Here is an 18,926-nt window from a genome sequence, read left to right on the forward strand (position 1 = left end):
TGAGATGTTACCCCACTCTTCCACCAAGGCACCTGCAAGTTCCCAGACATTTTTGGGGGGGAATGGCCCTAGCCCTCACACTCCGATCCAACAGGTCCCAGACGTGCTCAATGGGATTGAGATCCAGGCTCTTCGCTGGCCATGGCAGAACACTGACATTCCTGTCTTGCAGAAAATCCCGCACAGAATGAGCAGTATGGCTGGTGGCATTGTCATGCTGGAGGGTCATGTCAGGATGAGCCTGCAGGAAGGGTACCACATGAGGGAGGAGGATGTCTTCCCTGTAACGCACAGCGTTGAGATTGCCTGCAATGACAACAAGCTAAGTCTTATGACTGACCCTCCACCTCCAAATCGATCCCGCTCCAGAGTACAGGCCTCGGTGAAACGCTCATTCTTTCGACGATAAACGCGAATCTGACCATCACCCCTGGTGAGACAAAACTGCGACTCGTCAGTGAAGAGCACTTTTTGCCAGTCCTGTCTGGTCCAGCGACGGTGGGTTTGTGCCCATAGGCAACGTGGTTGCCGGCGATGTCTGGTAAGGACCTGCCTTACAACAGGCCTACAAGCCCTCAGTCCAGCCTCTCTCAGCCTATTGCGGACAGTCTGAGAACTGATGGAGGGATTGTGTGTTCCTGGTGTAACTCGGGCAGTTGTTGTTGCCATCCTGTACCTGTCCCGCAGGTGTGATGTTCGGATGTACCGATCCTGTGCAGGTGTTGTTACACGTGGTCTGCCACTGCGAGGACAGTCAGCTGTCCATCCTGTCTCCCTGTAGTGCTGTCTTAGGCGTCTCACAGTAAGGACATTGCAATTCATTGCCCTGGCCACATCTGCAGTCCTCATGTCTCCTTGCAAGGCACGTTCACGCAGATGAGCAGGAACTCTGGGAATCTTTCTTTTGGTGTTTTTCCAGAGTCAGTAGAAAGGCCTCTTTAGTGTCCTAAGTTTTCATAACTGTGACCTTAATTGCCTACCATCTGTAAGCTGTTAGTGTCTTAACGACCGTTCCACAGGTGCGTGTTCATTAATTGTTTATGGTTCATTGAACAAGCATGGGAAACAGTGTTTAAACCCTTTACAATGAAGATATGTGAAAGACAGGGTCTTGAAAAAGGGACGTTTCTTTTTTTGCTGAGTTTATGCATTGAGCTTTTCTGAAGCTTTCAGCTTATCATTTGATGAAATAAGACAAATGCCTCAAGAGGGCGCCATAGATCTATATCACCAGAAGAAAAAAACAACCTGATGTCAGATATGTACAGTGATCTCCACTTATATTGGCACCCTTGGTAAATATGAGCAAAATGGGCTGTAATAAAAATGTCTTTGCTGTTGATCCGCTTGGTCTTTGATTCAAAATATTCACAAAAAAACTAACCTTTAATTGAAGTAAAATGATTGAAAAAAATAAATGTTAAGTAAATTAAATAAATATTTTTCTTCAAAACATGTGTGCCACAATTATTGGCACCCCTAGAAATTCTTAAGTAAAATCTAACTGATGTATTTCCCATGCATATTTTACATTAAGTTCACCTGAGTGATTAGGAATACTTAAGTGGTAAGCCATGACTTCCTGTTTCACTGGGGTATACATGAGGTGACATACAGGCCAAGCTCCCATTGTCATCCATCACTCTGGGAAAGACCCGAGAATACAGTAATGATGTGCAACAAAAGGCTGTTGAGCTGCACAAATCAGGAAATGGCTGTGAGAAAATAGCTCAATGATTGAAAATGTAAATTTCCACTATCAGGGCAATAATAAAGAAGTTTAAAGCAACTGGAGATATTAACAATCGGCCTGGAAGAGGACGTGTGTCTATATTGACCCCATGCACAGTGAGGAGGGTGGTTAGAGGGGCCAAAAAATCTCCAAGAATCACAGCTGGAGAATTGCAGACGTTAGTTGGGTCTTGGGGTCAAAAAGTCTCCAAAACTACGATCAGATGCCACCTACATAACCACAAGATGTTTGGGAGAGTTGCCATAAAAAAGCCGTTGCTGTAATCAAACAACAATCTCAAGCACCTACAGTTTGCCAAACGTTACTGGAACTTTCAATGGGACCAGGTTCTATGGTCAGATGAGACTAAAATAGAGCTTTTTGGAAACAAACACCAGAGGTGGGTTTGGAATAGACAGAAAGATATCCATGCAGAAAAGTACCTCATCACCACTGTGAATTATGGTGGTGGATCTTTGATGTTGTGGGCCTGTTTTTCTTCCAAAGGCTCTGGCCAACTTGTTAGGATACATAGTATCATGGACTCCATCAAGTACCAGCAGATATTATATCAAAACCTGACTGCCTCTGCTCGGAAGCTTAAACTGGGCCTTGGTTGGATCTTCCAGCAGGACAATGAACCAAAGCACACCTCAAAATCAACACAAAAAATGGTTCACTGACCACAGAATCAAGGTTTTGCCATGGCCATCCCAGTCCCCTGGCCTAAACCTGTGGGATGAGCTGAAGAGGAGAGAATCAGAAGGATCAGAATCCTAAGGATCTGGAGAGATTCTGTATGGAGGAATGGTCTCCGATCCCTTGCCATGTGTTCTCCAACCTCATTACACATTATAGAAGAAGACTCAGAACTGTTATCTTGGAAAAAGGGAGGTTGCACACAGTATTGAATGAAGGTGTACCAATAATTGTGGCACGCGTAAAAAAAATATATATATGTTAGGAATGTATTTTTTCTTTCAATTATTTTACTTTAATTAAAAGTTGAATGACCAAGAGGATAAACAACAAATATATTTTTTTACAGACTGTTTTGCTCATATTTACCAAGCGTGCCAATATTAGTGGAGGGCACTGTACAGTGCGGTGTCCCTCAGGGCAGTTGCCTTGGGCCGTTATTCTTTCCTATTTTCACAAATCATTTGCCACTGGTCATAGACAAAGCTAGAATAACTATGCATGCGCATGATTCCACATTCACAGGTCAGCACCCAAAGCCACTGAGCTCACTAAAATTCTAAATAAGGAGCTGCAGTCAGTATTGGAATGGGTGATTCATAATAAGTTGGTCTTAAATACAGTGCCTTGCGAAAGTATTCGGCCCCCTTGAACTTTGCGACCTTTTGCCACATTTCAGGCTTCAAACAAAGATATAAAACTGTATTTTTTTGTGAAGAATCAACAACAAGTGGGACACAATCATGAAGTGGAACGACATTTATTGGATATTTCAAACTTTTTTAACAAATCAAAAACTGAAAAATTGGGCGTGCAAAATTATTCAGCCCCTTTACTTTCAGTGCAGCAAACTCTCTCCAGAAGTTCAGTGAGGATCTCTGAATGATCCAATGTTGACCTAAATGACTAATGATGATAAATACAATCCACCTGTGTGTAATCAAGTCTCCGTATAAATGCACCTGCACTGTGATAGTCTCAGAGGTCCGTTAAAAGCGCAGAGAGCATCATGAAGAACAAGGAACACACCAGGCAGGTCCGAGATACTGTTGTGAAGAAGTTTAAAGCCGGATTTGGATACAAAAAGATTTCCCAAGCTTTAAACATCCCAAGGAGCACTGTGCAAGCGATAATATTGAAATGGAAGGAGTATCAGACCACTGCAAATCTACCAAGACCTGGCCGTCCCTCTAAACTTTCAGCTCATACATCAGAGATGCAGCCAAGAGGCCCATGATCACTCTGGATGAACTGCAGAGATCTACAGCTGAGGTGGGAGACTCTGTCCATAGGACAACAATCAGTCGTATATTGCACAAATCTGGCCTTTATGGAAGAGTGGCAAGAAGAAAGCCATTTCTTAAAGATATCCATAAAAAGTGTCGGTTAAAGTTTGCCACAAGCCACCTGGGAGACACACCAAACATGTGGAAGAAGGTGCTCTGGTCAGATGAAACCAAAATTGAACATTTTGGCAACAATGCAAAACGTTATGTTTCGCGTAAAAGCAACACAGCTCATCACCCTGAACACACCATACCCACTGTCAAACATGGTGGTGGCAGCATCATGGTTTGGGCCTGCTTTTCTTCAGCAGGGACAGGGAAGATGGTTCAAATTGATGGGAAGATGGATGGAGCCAAATACAGGACCATTCTGGAAGAAAACCTGATGGAGTCTGCAAAAGACCTGAGACTGGGACGGAGATTTGTCTTCCAACAAGACAATGATCCAAAACATAAAGCAAAATCTACAATGGAATGGTTCAAAAATAAACATATCCAGGTGTTAGAATGGCCAAGTCAAAGTCCAGACCTGAATCCAATCGAGAATCTGTGGAAAGAACTGAAAACTGCTGTTCACAAATGCTCTCCATCCAACCTCACTGAGCTCGAGCTGTTTTGCAAGGAGGAATGGGAAAAAAATTCAGTCTCTCGATGTGCAAAACTGATAGACATACCCCAAGCGACTTACAGCTGTAATCGCAGCAAAAGGTGGCGCTACAAAGTATTAACTTAAGGGGGCTGAATAATTTTGCACGCCCAATTTTTCAGTTTTTGATTTGTTAAAAAAGTTTCAAATATCCAATAAATGTTGTTCCACTTCATGATTGTGTCCCACTTGTTGTTGATTCTTCACAAAACAATACAGTTTTATATCTTTATGTTTGAAGCCTGAAATGTGGCAAAAGGTCGCAAAGTTCAAGGGGGCCGAATACTTTCGCAAGGCACTGTATATTACTGTCATAAATTCCAGATTGTCTGCATAATAAAATAACATTCACCTCGAACACGGGTCCATAAGACATGCCACCAGGGTAGGGCTGGGCGATATGGCCAAAATATCAAATCACAATATTTACAAAAAAATACGCTATGACGGTATTTTATGTTTTTGAATAATTAAAAATAGGTACATTTGCTTTGAGTAGTCCGTGAACCTAGGGTGACAACACAGTGCATTCATAAAGTATTCAGACCCCTTCTTTTTCCACATTTTGTTACGTTACAGCCTTATTCTGAAATGGATTAAATGGTTTGTTTTATCCGCTTAATCTACACACAATACTCCTCGAGTCTTCTTGGGTATGACGCTACAAGCTTGGCACACCTGTATTTGGGGAGTTTCTCCCATTCTTTGTTCTTAAGATCCTTGAACTGTTGGAATGTAAACCTAAACCCCAATCTGAGGTCCTGGGGCAGGTTTTCATCAATGATCTCTCTGTACTTTGCTCTGTTCATCTTTCCCTCAAACCTGACTAATTTCCCAGTCCCTGCGCTGAAAACCATCCCCACAGCATGATGCTGCCACCACCATGCTTCACAGTAGGGATGGTATTGGCCAGATGATGAGCAGTGCCTGGTCTCCTCCAGACGTGACACTTGGCATTCAGGCCAAAAACTTCAATTTTGGTTTCATTATACCAGAGAATCTTGTTTCTCATGGTCTGAGAGTCCTTTAGGTGCCTTTGGCAAACTCCAAGCGGGTGCTCATGCGCCTTTTACTGAGGAGTGGCTTCTGTCTGGCCACTCTAACATAAAGGGCTGATTGGTGGAGTGATGCAGAGATGGTTGGCCCTCTGGAAGGTTCTCTCATCTCCACAGAGAAACTCCGGAGCTCTGTCAGAGTGACAATCGGGTTCTTGGCCACCTCCCTGACCAAGGCCCTTCGCCCCGTTGCTCAGTTTGGCAAGGCGGCCAGCTCTAGGAAGAGTCTTGGTGGTTCCAAACTTCTTCCATTTAAGAATGATTGAGGCCACTGTGTTCTTGGGGACCTTCAGTGCTACAGAATTATTTGTTGGTACCCTTCCCCAGATCTGTGCCTGGACACAATCCCATCTCCGAGCTCTAAAGACAATTCCTTCGACCTCATGGCTTGGTTTTTGCTCTGACATGCACTGTCAACTGTGGAACCTTATATAGACAGGTGTGTGCCTTTCCAAACCTTTTCCAATCAACTGAATTACCACAGGTGGACTCCAATCAAGTTTTAGAAACATCTCAAGGATGATCAATGGAAACAGAATGCACCAGAGCTCAATTTCGAGTCTCATAGCAAAGGGTCTGACTACTTATGTAAATAAGTATTCCGACTTGCCTAGTTAAATAAAGGTTAAATGAAATAAATGTTAAAAACAAGGTATTTTTTATTTTTATAAATTTGCAAACATTTCTAAAAACCTGTTGTCCCTTTGTCATTTTGGGGTATTGTGTGTAGATTGACGAGGGGAAAAAATGATTCAACTTAACGAAATGTGGAAAAAGTGAAAGGTTCTGAATACTTTCCCAAATGCACTAAGTGATTTCAATGGGCATTTTTCCATTCTGATTGTTTTATACTGTTCAATTCAACAAAAATACATTTTCTGCATTTATCAATTTCTGCATTTCCTGCACTCATTTGAGGTCATTGCCACACTGAAACGTAGGGCTGCATAATATGGGCTTTGACTTTTAGAGAGAATTTAGAGAGAAACACTTGGTTGAACTGTTGGAATCCCGGAAATAGAATAATTATTCTAACTCTATAGTTAGAATATAATAGCTGTGGGGCTCCCGAATTTGTTCTTAACTGACTTGTCTAGTTAAATAAAAGGTAAAATTTTTTTTTTACAAATTTAAAAAAGAAAAGAAATTGTGGGCACTTTGAATACAGTGATTGACATGACAACAAATGAAAATGCCAGGGAGGAGTTATTGTGAAAAAGTAGAAACCAAAAAGTTCCCTAGGCACCCTATAATTTTTGGCTACATTGAATGTTCTCTCTTAGCTACTTCATGCATGTATTGCTAGTTACGTTTTCTCTTACTAGCTTACTAAGAAAATACAAACTAGCAGTTTGCAGATGTAAGAAACACAAACTGATAGTGTAATTACAGAACACTATTGGATTTATATTAAGAAGCAGTGAAAACAGCATCGTTATCATCAACATAGTTGCATGTGCTGCATTGACCATGCAGAGACTGAACGCAAGAGACTCGTGGTCGAGAAGGAACAGCAAATGTACTCCTTGAGTGACAGGGAGCGGGGCTAGTTCTGTGTGGAAAGCGGCATGGAGAGAGAGAGTGGAGAGAGATTACTTAAGTAGCGAAGTAAACTATAAAAATGGAAGCTACACACGGCATATCACATTTAACAAACCAAACATTCAAATACCATTATAGAATGTAGAGTAAAAACCCACACCGGTGTGCATCAATACTGGTATATCGTAAAATACGGTATACCGCCCAGCCATACACCAGGGGTCTCTTCACAGTCCCCAAGTCCAAAACAAATTCACGGTAATGCAGCTTTATACAGACCCATGGAACTCCCATCTCCAATTATTCAATCAAACAGCAAAATTACCTTAAAAAACAGATGAAAAACAACTCAAGGAACAGCAGGGGGTGTAAGGGGACACACATATTATTTTTGTTGTTGTATTGTTTGTATTATTTTTGTTGCATTGTTTGTATATCGTATTTAAAAATGTCTGTGACTTTCCTTGTCTGTCAGTGTTTTGTTACTTGTCATGTTGCATATTTTTTGTGGGCCCCAGGATGAGGAGCTGCTTCTGCAAAAGCAAATGGGGATCCAAATAAACAAATGTTGCACCTGCCTGTAGTGTGCTCTTGTGCGTGTGTATCTCCTTGGACCAGACAAGCCAGAACAACAATGTCAACGTCAGATGTGCCTGAAACGCGTTCAATATTTTGAAGCGGGTAGTAACCAGGGCTCACTGCTTAGATTATAGTATTTTTTAGTAAGGTGTTAGTGAATGCAAATAGCTACAAGACTTAGACATCAACTTTGGATTTAAACAATGTTCAATGAATCCATGATGTCTGATCAAATGAGCAGCAATACAAAAATAGACAAAGCTATATCATGACTTCAGTTAATGAGTGCTATATGTCAGTGTCATGGAAGTCACTTGTTATTAACTGACAGTACGCCTGTAAAAAGCCATATTGCCGGTGTGATTAGTTCTTAATGTCATATCATTTGTGTTTTGTCTGATTATTAAATTATCACTGGGTACGAAGTTGGATAAACATCCAGGAACAAGCTAGCTAACATGGTGGTAAAGTGAAAGGGATGTCATGTCTTAGGTAGCTAGATAGATAAATGAATTAATAGAATGAGGGTGGCATCACTCCATCATTATGGGAAACCCAATGCGGAAGTAAATCAAACCTAATAATTTCTGCCAAGCTAGCTAGCATTAGTTTAGCGAGCCAGGATAGCACCTTCGCTGTTTTTTGCTCGTTCGAGATATTGAAAGGAGTAAAAACTGTTATATTTACAAACTTACCTGGGCTTTTCAGGTTGTATTTGTTCTCCATTTTAACAAGTCAACGGGACTGAAAATGTAGCTGGTGTATGTTTACGAGAGACAGCTGACTTTACTAGCTAGCTAGGAGCTAGCTAACACTGACTTTTGCTTCGTCTGAAAAGTCCTAAACATTCGAACAGTATATTCGGTAAAGCTCAGCAACAGCTAAAAGTCGTATGCAGTTAGTTTGCTAACTGTCATATCAATTAGTTAGCTACAACGTAAATCCTGACGTGGCACAAGTTTGGTGGGACGATGACCTGTTCGAAGAAAAATGTTAGTCGTGTGATGTCACTGGATAAACGTAAACAGGAAGTAGAAAAGTCAAGTTTTGAACAATAAAACTTTATTCAAATACACTTTATTTCATTCGTTCTCTCTTTCTGTGTGTGTGTGTGTGTGTGTGTGCGTGTGTGTGTGTGTGTGAGTAAGTGAGAGAGCATTCATACTTGCGCCAATGCAGAATATTTTCCCATTTATCCAGAAACATTTTTAATGGGATTGCAGTGGCCTTTCATAGCTCCATGGTGAAACAGGATTAAAGGGAGGGCTTTGCGGCTGTGGTTAATGTAATCTCTGCAGTACCCCAGGACCCTCCCCTTTTACATCTTTACCCTCCAGCCGACTCTGTCTCTGTACTGCCAGCCAGCTGTCCTCCACCTCAGCCTGCCAACTTGCATCAAGGGGAATACGAGTACAGGACACAGGATTATATGTAATTAATCTTCATTTGATTAAATCCACCTCAAATGATTCACAAAATATGATGTAATATTTTCAAACATTATAAAATTTTCAAATTATGTTATTTTGTGTGAGACTCACACTCAAAACCAATGACTGCCCAGCAGGCAATTGCCAGCTGTGTGTACATTATTAATGTAGCCCGACCACGCCATGACTGCCTTCCATGTATAACATCATTATAAAATACAGAATATAACAACTCTTGAGATATTTTTACCATAGATAGCTAACCCTGGCTCCACCAAAAAGTCATCCCTTATTTGGATGACACACAATGGCCATGCATGGCCCTTGTTGATCATGTTGATTATAATTCAATTTGAACCACCCAAGGATGTGATTTTTTTCACCATGAATAAAGGGACTTGGACTTCTCTAAACCTAGGAGGATGCATCACCAGGCTCATGGACAGTAGACTTATTAAAAATGAGCCCTTTCGTGTGTAAATCAACCCAACATTTACACATCCTGGGCAACTTAATTGAGGAGGACGGGCTTGTGGTAATGGCTGGAGCGGAATTGGTGGAATGGTATCAGTTACATCAAGCACATGGTTTCATCAAGCCAATCCATTATTATGAGTCATCCTCCCCTCGGCAGCCTCCACTGCACTTTCAACCACTTTTAAAAAAATGGTATTTTTTACTTAATGTGCTATCTCTCTGCTTCATCTAATAGCACAACCAAATTACCTGGATTGTAGTTGAGATTACATTAAAAGTACATATTTAAGTGATCAGTGCTGCGAAATTCTGAACATATATTTATATTGTGAAGATTTCCACAGACCTGCGACCTTTGCATGCTATCTCAAACATGTACGTTTCTATGATTACATAAGAATCATTTTGTAGTTACAGTAACCTCAATGTGGCCAGTGGTGATGAACTCATTTTAAGGTTGAATAAAAACTGTTACATTAGTTTGTAAGATAGCCTTAACTTTAGGCCATTTACTGTATTACAACAGTCATATTGAATTGTGTTAGGTTGACAAAGCAACCAAATATCAACATTTAAAGGAGATGTATCTAATGCTTGGATAGTTTCATCCGAGCCACTGGCTTAATCCTATTCTTTAACTTTTATATTTGGTTTAGTTGGAGACATGAAACAAACAGATCATTTGTTAACTAGTTGAAAAAAATATAAGTTAAAGAATAGGACTAAATCAAATCAAACTTTAAATGCACTTTAAATAAAGTTTGATATGATTTTACCATATTATTTAACTTATATTTTTGAAATGAAGACGTAAATCTAACATATTAATTATTAACTTAAGATCACATTTGACATCAACCAAAGCATGTGTTGTCTATTTTGGTAATTTCTGTTGAACCCTGGGTTGAATTGAAACAATAGCTGTTGATGACTTTACAAATGCTTTATAGGCCTAAATAATATCATTGATGATATGAGTGTTAAAGTATGGTTACATTTCATTTGCTCTGTTAAACCTACCCTTTTGGAATGACTTCGATAGCAACAGTGAAATCTATTTAGTTATTAAGAGATCTCTCAATAATAATTCTCACAATAGCACATTGGTAGTAGTCCGTCCGTGACAAATATCAAAGCTGAGCAGGGCTGGACTTCGAAAAACCAGTAGCTGTAGATTGATCAAATCTCCAGTAGGAGGTGCTGCCAGGCCTATTGTTTATTCTTTCTGATAGTGGATAGAACGTTGAAGATCTGACATTGTTTCGAAGGCACAAATTCAACACATTTTATACAATGTTTGTCGAAGTTGAAAATTGGTTACCATGATAATATAATTCTGTGGTTGAAATCTCATATGCTTATAACTAAATAAACCATATTGAAGTGTCTGGGCAGGATAAGCCAATATCTTTCAGGTGGAGGATTTAATCAAATTGTAGCAGCCCTTGTAGAAAAATCGAAGAGAACTTCAATACTTCTCTGAGAAACTGGGGCAGAAAATATGATGAGAAAAAACATATCCCTATAAGAACATTAGCCATGCCTAGTTGCAAAGTCTGCCTTTACTTTAATGGCGGATTAATGTCCCCAACATCTTGAAACAGAATATGTGCAGAATCAATCAATCAATCAATGAAATTAAATGACCACTCACTACTGAATGTACACTAGTTGGATCTCACTATTTGGTTTGTCTCTATTTTCGTATTTATAGTATCTTCACCCAGAGAAACTTTGAATCAGAATCGGAATCAGAATCACTTAATTTGCCAAGTACAGTAAAAGTACACATACCTGGAATTTTACTTAGTGAACAGGTGCTGCCAGCAATAGACAAATGTGCAGACAAAATACAGACAGAGGGATTTACACAAAGTCAACATACAGAATGTACACTATAAATACAGTAAACACAAAACAGTGTTTTAGAGAAACACTACAGTAGCATACAGTCCGTTGCCCTGTATTTACATACGAGGCAGTACTTTAGCAGTCATATTCTATTGCAAAGGAGACCACAGATTTTTTTTTGTAAATGTTTTTTTTATATATATTTAACTTGAGTGGTGTGTCAAGGTCAATTTCTTGACAAGAAAGCGAAAACCCGGGCAGTGTTTGGATAATGATATCTTTCCATATCAATTTGCATAGAGCTATAAAGGGGATGGCCCTTGACTGACTCTTGTTTTTCCATATGAATTCACATTGCAAGTGTTTGTTATTTTGCTTCCCATACATTCTCTCCTTTATGCCAATGTCATTAGTCATGTATGGGCGCAGAGGGCATTATGAAGTACGTTGCACCAAGTCATGCTTCAGTAGAGTGAATGCAGCACAGAGCCGTTGTACTCAAACAGCTAGTTTCATACCCTGCTGCTATGATGTTTCTTTGCATTCTGCTGACACCTACTGGTCAATGTATTATTAGTTTTGCCCTACATCTGCAAAATAATGCTGTGATTTTAATCGCATTTTACAGGTCAACTGCCCAGTGCAGTCAAAAACGTGATTTGCCTTTATTATGGCCTTGAGATAGAAGCTATTTTTCAGTCTCTCCGTCCCAGCTTTGATGCCCTTGTACTGACCTCGCCTTCTAGATGATAGCGGGGTGAACAGGCAGTGGCTCAGGTGGTTGTTGTCCTTCATGATCTTTTTGGCCTTCCTGTGATATCGGGTGTCCTGGAGGATGTATTCGCATAAACATCTGTCACTAATTGGATGGAAACCTAGCTATAAGAGTTATTTTTCAGTTTTCCCCTCCCCAGTCATACTATTACCAGACAGAAGCTATTTTTGTCTTTGTTTTCAATTAAAATGGTCAAAATCACAGTAAGATACTTAATTGTTACCCAGAAATACAGCTGTTTTCATACCCAGATAAAACTGTCTGCATTGGACCTTTACGCCAACGTCATAGAGAAACCTCAAAAACAGTCTGCACTCCGCAAATTCATTGTTTGGACATTCCAAATTGATGCATTGAAACTGGAGAATTGTCAATGGTGAGAAGAATAGGGGCATTCTCAAAAGTAAAAGGAGAAATTTAAGCATTCTGTGTGAAATTTGAATAAGAATCTATAATGGGAAACATTGGTCACCAAACATCAGACACCCCATCAGTCCTAGAACACTGTCAGTGAGGGATATTCCACTGTACAGAATCCATTTAAGGACATCCTCAGTCTTCAACCTATGCAGCTTCACTTCTCACCTCAACAGGTGTGCTTCTCCAACTTTCAAGTCAGGGCCTTATTTATCAATCACGAGTAGGCACACATCTGTGCTTAAACCATGCGTGGGATCATTTCCAAGCAAAGTGTGAGATTTATAAATATGAACGCTTGCTTGAGAATGTGCATAAATTTGAAAACAGCCATGACCATGTGCGCACACAGTGAACAGTTGTGGAATAAAGGCTTGATCACACCGACAGCGGTATTGCACAAAATGTGACCAGCTTCATCTGGATAGTGTGCAATAAATTCAACATTCAACTTCTGCTACCGTTTCTGTTATACCGTCTACGCATACTGTTTGACACATACTTTCGATAAATCAATCATCTACACCACACAAAACGCACTGCAACTGCCTCTGCAACACAATGCTGCAATGCAAACACAGCGTTCCATTGCAAATAAATGCACTTCTAGTATACCAAAATGCATTAACGCTGTCGGTGTGATAGAGGCCGCAAAACGGTGTTGCAGCATCATCTGGAAATGTGTGCAACAAAAGTTCAACATTCACCTTCTGCTACCATTTCTATTAAGCCCTCCCCAGCCGAACCACCACATTTAAACATGGACAGGTGACCGGGAATAGTACAAACAGTGAAGTTGTTCCCTCCGCAAGGCAATCAACCAAGCCAAATGTCAGTAGACAAAGTGGAGTCGCAATTCAACGGCTCAAACAGGAGACATATGTGGCAGGGTCTACAGACAATCACGGACTACAAAAAGAAAACCAGCAACGTCACCGACACCGACGTCTTGCTTCCAGACAAACTAAACACATTCTTTGCCCGCTTTGAGGATAGTACACTGCCCCCGACGCGGCCTGCTACCAAGGACTGTGGGTTCTCCGTGGCTGACGTGAGAAAGACATTTAAACGTGTTTACACTTGCAAGGCTGCCAGCCCAGACGGCATCCCTAGCCGCGTCATCAGAGCATGCGCAGACCGGCTGGTGTGTTTACGGACATATTCAATCTCTCCCTATCCCAGTCTGCTATCCCCACATGCTTCAAGACGGCCACCATTGTTTCTGTACCCAAGAAGGCAAAGATAACTGAACTAAATGACAATCGCCCCGTAGCACTCACTTATGTCATCATGAAGTGCTTTGAGAGACTAGTCAAGGATCATATCACCTCCACCTTACCTGTCAACCTAGACCTCAATTTGCTTATCGCCTAAATAGGTCCACAGATGATGCAATCGCCATCACACTGCACACTGCCCCAACCCATCTGGACAAGAGGAATACCTATGTAAGAATGATGTTTATCGACTATAGCTCAGCATTCAACACCCATCATTAAGCTTGAGGCCCTGGGTCTCAATCCCGCCTTGGGTCCTGGACTTCCTGACGGGCCGCCCCCAGGTGGTGAAGGTAGGAAACAACATTTCCACTTCGCTAATCCTCAACACTGGGGCCCCACAAGGGTGCGTGCTCAGCTCCCTCCTGCACTCCCTGTTCACCCATGAATGCGTGGCCATGCACGCCTCCAACTCAATCATCAAGTTTGCAGACGACACAACAGTAGTAGCCTTGATTACCAACAACGACGAGACGACCTACAGGGAGGAGGTGAGGGCACCCGGAGTGTGGTGTCAAGAAAACAACCCTCTCACTCAACGCTACCACCCAGAAGGAGAGGTCAGTACAGGTGCGTCAAAGCTGGGACTGAGAGACTGAAAAACAGCTTCTATATCAAGGCCATCAGACTGTTAAACAGCCATCACTAACACAGAGAGGCTGCTGCCTACATACAGACTTGAAATTGATCACTAGTCTATAATAATGCCACTTTAATAATGTTTACATATCTTACATTATTTATTTATTTTATTTTTTATTTCACCTTTATTTACCCAGGTAAGCTAGTTGAGAACAAGTTCTCATTTACAACTGCGACCTGGCCAAGATAAAGCAAAGCAGTGCGACACAAACAACAAAACAGTTACACATGGAATAAACAAGTGTATGTAACAGTATAGCTTTCTTCCGTCCGCTCACCCCGGGCTCGAACCAGGGACCCTCTGCACACATCAACAACAGCCACCCTCAAAGCATTGTTACCCATCGCGCCACAAAAGCCAAGGCCCTTGCAGAGCAAAGAGAACCACTACTTCAAGGTTTCAGAGCGAGTGATGTCACCAATTGAAACACTATTAGCGCGCACCACCCCTAACTAGCTAGTCATTTCACATCGGTTACACGTATAGTCAATAACAATAGAAAAAAAATGACATCTATTTACAGTGTGTGCAAATGGCGAGGAGGTAAGGCAATAAAAAGGCTATAGTAGCGAAGTAATTACAATTTAGCAAATGAACAATGGAGTGATAGATGTGCAGATGGTGATGTACAAGTAGAAGTACTGGTGTACAAAAGAGCAGAAAAGTACATTAAAAAAATATGGGGATGAGGTAGGTAGATTGGGTGGGCTATGTACAGCTGCGGAGATCGTTTAGCTGCTCAAATACATGTAGCTGATGTTTAAAGTTAGTGAGGGAAATATAAGTCTCTAGCTTCAGCAATTCTTGCAATTCGTTCCAGTCATTGGCAGCAGAGAACTGGAAGGAAAGGCGGCCAAACGAGGTGTTGGCTTTGGGGATGACCAGTGAGATATACCTGCTGGAGCGCGTGCTACGGGTGGGTGTTGTTATCGTGACCAGTGAGCTGAGATAAGGCGGAGCTTGACTTAGCATAGACTTATAGATTTTATTTTATTTTTTATTTCACCTTAATTTAACCAGGTAGGCTAGTTGAGAACAAGTTCTAATTTGCAACTGCGACCTGGCCAAGATAAAGCATAGCAATTCGACACATACAACAACACAGAGTTACACATGAAATAAACAAAACATAGTCAATAATACTGTAGAACAAAAGAAAACAAAAAGTCTATATACAGTGAGTGCAAAGTTAAGGCAATAAATAGGCCATGGTGGCGAAGTAATTACAATATAGCAATTAAACACTGGAATGGTAGATGTGCAGAAGATAAATGTGCAAGTAGAGATACTGGGGTGCAAAGGAGAAGATAAATAAATGAATACTGTATGGGGATGAGGTAGGTAGATAGATGGGCTATGTACAGGTGCAGTGATCTGTGAGCTGCTCTGAAAGCTGGTGCTTAATTCTAGATTTAATTTTGGATTGGAGATGCTTAATGTGAGTCTGGAAGGAGAGTTTACAGTCTAGCCAGACACCTAGGTATTTGTAGTTGTCCGCATATTCTAAGTCAGAACCTTCCAGAGTAGTGATGCTAGTCGGGCGGGTGGGTGCGGGCAGTGAACGGTTGAAAAGCATGCATTTGGTTTTACTAGCGTTTAAGTGCAGTTGGAGGCCATGGAAGGAGAGTTGTATGGCATTGAAGCTCTTTTGGAGGTTAGTTAACACAGTGTCCAAAGAAGGGCCAGATGTATACAGAATGGTGTCGTCTGCGTAGAGGTGGATCAGGGAATCACCCGCAACAAGAGCAACATCGAGAGAGAGAGACGTCATCAGAGCGCGCAACAGGACACTGTTCTGTCTACATTCAGTTTGTTGTTTACATTAAAACTTTTTCATTAAATGGATTTTAATCCGAACTAAAGTTTTGTTACTAAGGATTCCACAACGCGGTTAGCCTTTACGGCTGGGACTGCAAGTTTGTCTTCCTTTTTTTTGCGTGGATTCCGCGATTGCTGGCTGGCTGTACTGCAGACAACTGTCGTTGTTGTGGGAAAGACTCATTGTTATCTTTTCATAAAACAACTGGTTGCAGGATAGAGCCAATCTGGATACCAAGCATATCCCGAGGGAAATCGACGAGTACCAACAGCTTTACGTTATGGAGGAACAACATACTCCTTCGTGGAAAGATCCGACCACGTCACAAAAAACTTTAACCCAACAAAAAAAGGAAAAACAGATTCATCTACAGACACGGACGATTTACTTACCATTGAGGTAGAGGCTAGTGCTCTGGCTGGAATCCATGCAACAATGGTAAAGTTGTGTGAGGAGGTAGCAGGGCTGAGGGGGAGTTTGGAGTTCAGCCAGAGTGAAATTCTCAAGCTCCAAAGAGAAACAAGACACACACAGCCAAGGGAAAACAGGGTGATGAAGGAGACGCTACTAGTCTGTGAGAGCCGGAATTCTTACTGGTTGGTAGGTGATCAAATACTGTCATGCAATAAAATGCAAATTAATTACTTAAAAATCATACAATGTGATTTTCTGGATTTTTGTTTTAGATTCTGTCTCTCACAGTTGAAGTGTACCTATGATAAAAATTACAGACCTCTACATGCTTTGTAAGTGGGAAAACCTGCAAAATTGGCAGTGTATCCCCACTGTATAAATGCCTGGATTTTTTTCAATTTCGGTAATTCTCTTATAAAATGGGTAAAAATAATGTACAGCAACCCCAGGTGTAAAATAGTAAATTACGGCTACTTTTCAGAGAGTTTTGAATTGTCAAGAGGAGCTAAACAAAGGTGTCCGCTGTCACCATATCTATTCATTATGGCCATCGAAATGCTAGCTATTAAAATCAGATCTAATAACAACATTAGATTAGAAATCCAAGGCTTAAAATCAAAGGTGTCCATGTATGCCGATGACTCAAGTTTTATGTTAAGTCTGCAAGCTAGATCCCTGCAATGTCTCATTAAAGATCTAGATAACTTTTCTGTCATCTCTGGACTAAAACCTAATTATGATAAGTGTACAATATTACGTATAGGATCCTTAAAAAATAAAACTTTTACATTACCTAAAAAAATGGGCTGATGGTGAAGTAGACATACTCGGTATTCATATCACAAAATATATAAATAAGCTCTCCACAATGAATTTCAATAGAAAACTTGTAAAAATAGACAAGATCCTGCAACCATGGTGAGGTAAATACATGTCTATTTCTGGAAAAATTGCCCTGATTAACTCCTTAGTCATATCTCAGTTTACTCACTTACTTATGGCGCTGCCTACTCCTGATGATTCGTTTTGCAAATCATATGAGCAAAAAATATTTCGCTATATCTGGGATGCTAAACCAGACAAAATAAAACAAGCCTATCCATATAATGAATATGAATTGGGTGGGTTGAGATTATTAAATATAAAAGAACAAATATTTAAACAAATATCATGGCTGAACTCAAATGTACTGGTTGATAAAATACCTGTGTTTATGAGAAATATGTTTAAAAAGGGTATTTTGTACTTAAATTACATTGTAAATTGTAATGGTAGAGTTATGTCCTTAATGGAGTTATCAGAATTGTACGGGAAGGTCTGCTCAATCCAAGAGTACAACCAATTGATTACAGCATTGCCCCAAAAATGGAGGAGGCGGGTGGCAGCGGGAGGAGGTAGGGAACTGGTCTGTCTGCCCAATATAAAAGATTAAAAACTGTCGGAGGAATAAAATAGCATAAATAGGAAAGTATACCCGTTTAATTTGAGGACCAGGATGTTGACAACTGTGCCATACAGATTGCAAAATAGTTAGGAAGATGTTTTTGATGTACTGATTCCATGGTACAGGGTGGGTTCGGGATTCACAAGATTGTGGTCATGAAAAAGGAAACTATGACATATATTTTATATCACTATCATGCACACGCACCCTCACACATAAGGATGGCTCTGTTGCGGACAGACTGATACATGTTTGATAGTGTCTTGATGCTGTATTGTTTGTCCTTCATGTTCTAATACTTTAATGTTACCCCTTCCTTGTGTTTTTTGTAATAAATCATATTTTTTTATTTAAATAGCGACATCGTTGATATATACAGAGAAAAGAGTCGGCCTGAGAATTGAACCCTGTGGTTCCCCATAGAGACTGCCATAGGTCCGGACAACAGGCCCTCCGATTTAACACACTGAACTCTGTCTGAGAAGTAGTTGGTGAACCAGGCGAGGCAGTCATTTGAGAAACCAAGGCTTACTCATCTCATATGTATATACTGCATTTTATACCATCTATTGAATCTTGCCTATGCCAGTCTGTCATTGCTCATCCATAAATTTATATGAAAACTCAACAAAAAATAAATGTCCTCTCACTGTCAACTGTGTTGATTTTCAGCAAACTTAACATGTGTAAATATTTGTATGAACATAACAAGATTCAACAACTGAGACATGAACTGAATGAGTTCCACAGACGTGACTAACAGAAATTGAATAATGTATAATGTGTCCCTGAACAAAGGGAGGGGGGGGGGTCAAAAGTAACAGTCAGTATCTGGTGTGG

At 40.6% G+C, this 18,926-nt stretch overlaps 1 protein-coding gene across 3 annotated transcripts in view; it reads right to left on the minus strand.

Annotated features, from left to right (window-relative positions):
• LOC110529501 (ubiquitin-conjugating enzyme E2 J1) overlaps nt 1-8,572 on the minus strand; it is a 36,956-nt gene extending 28,384 nt beyond the window's left edge. For 2 of the 3 annotated variants that reach the window (XM_021611739.2, XM_021611740.2), the window contains exon 1: nt 8,235-8,571. In XM_021611739.2, the coding sequence (XP_021467414.2) occupies nt 8,235-8,265 (31 nt within the window). In that variant the 5' untranslated portion in view covers nt 8,266-8,571. Of the gene's footprint in view, nt 1-8,234 lie in introns of all 3 variants that reach the window. The other variant, XM_021611737.2, reaches the window with a different exon arrangement.
• Between the last annotated feature and the right edge of the window lie 10,354 nt (nt 8,573-18,926).

This window comes from Oncorhynchus mykiss, chromosome 8, assembly GCF_013265735.2.
Source record: "Oncorhynchus mykiss isolate Arlee chromosome 8, USDA_OmykA_1.1, whole genome shotgun sequence".
NCBI lineage: Eukaryota > Metazoa > Chordata > Actinopteri > Salmoniformes > Salmonidae > Oncorhynchus > Oncorhynchus mykiss.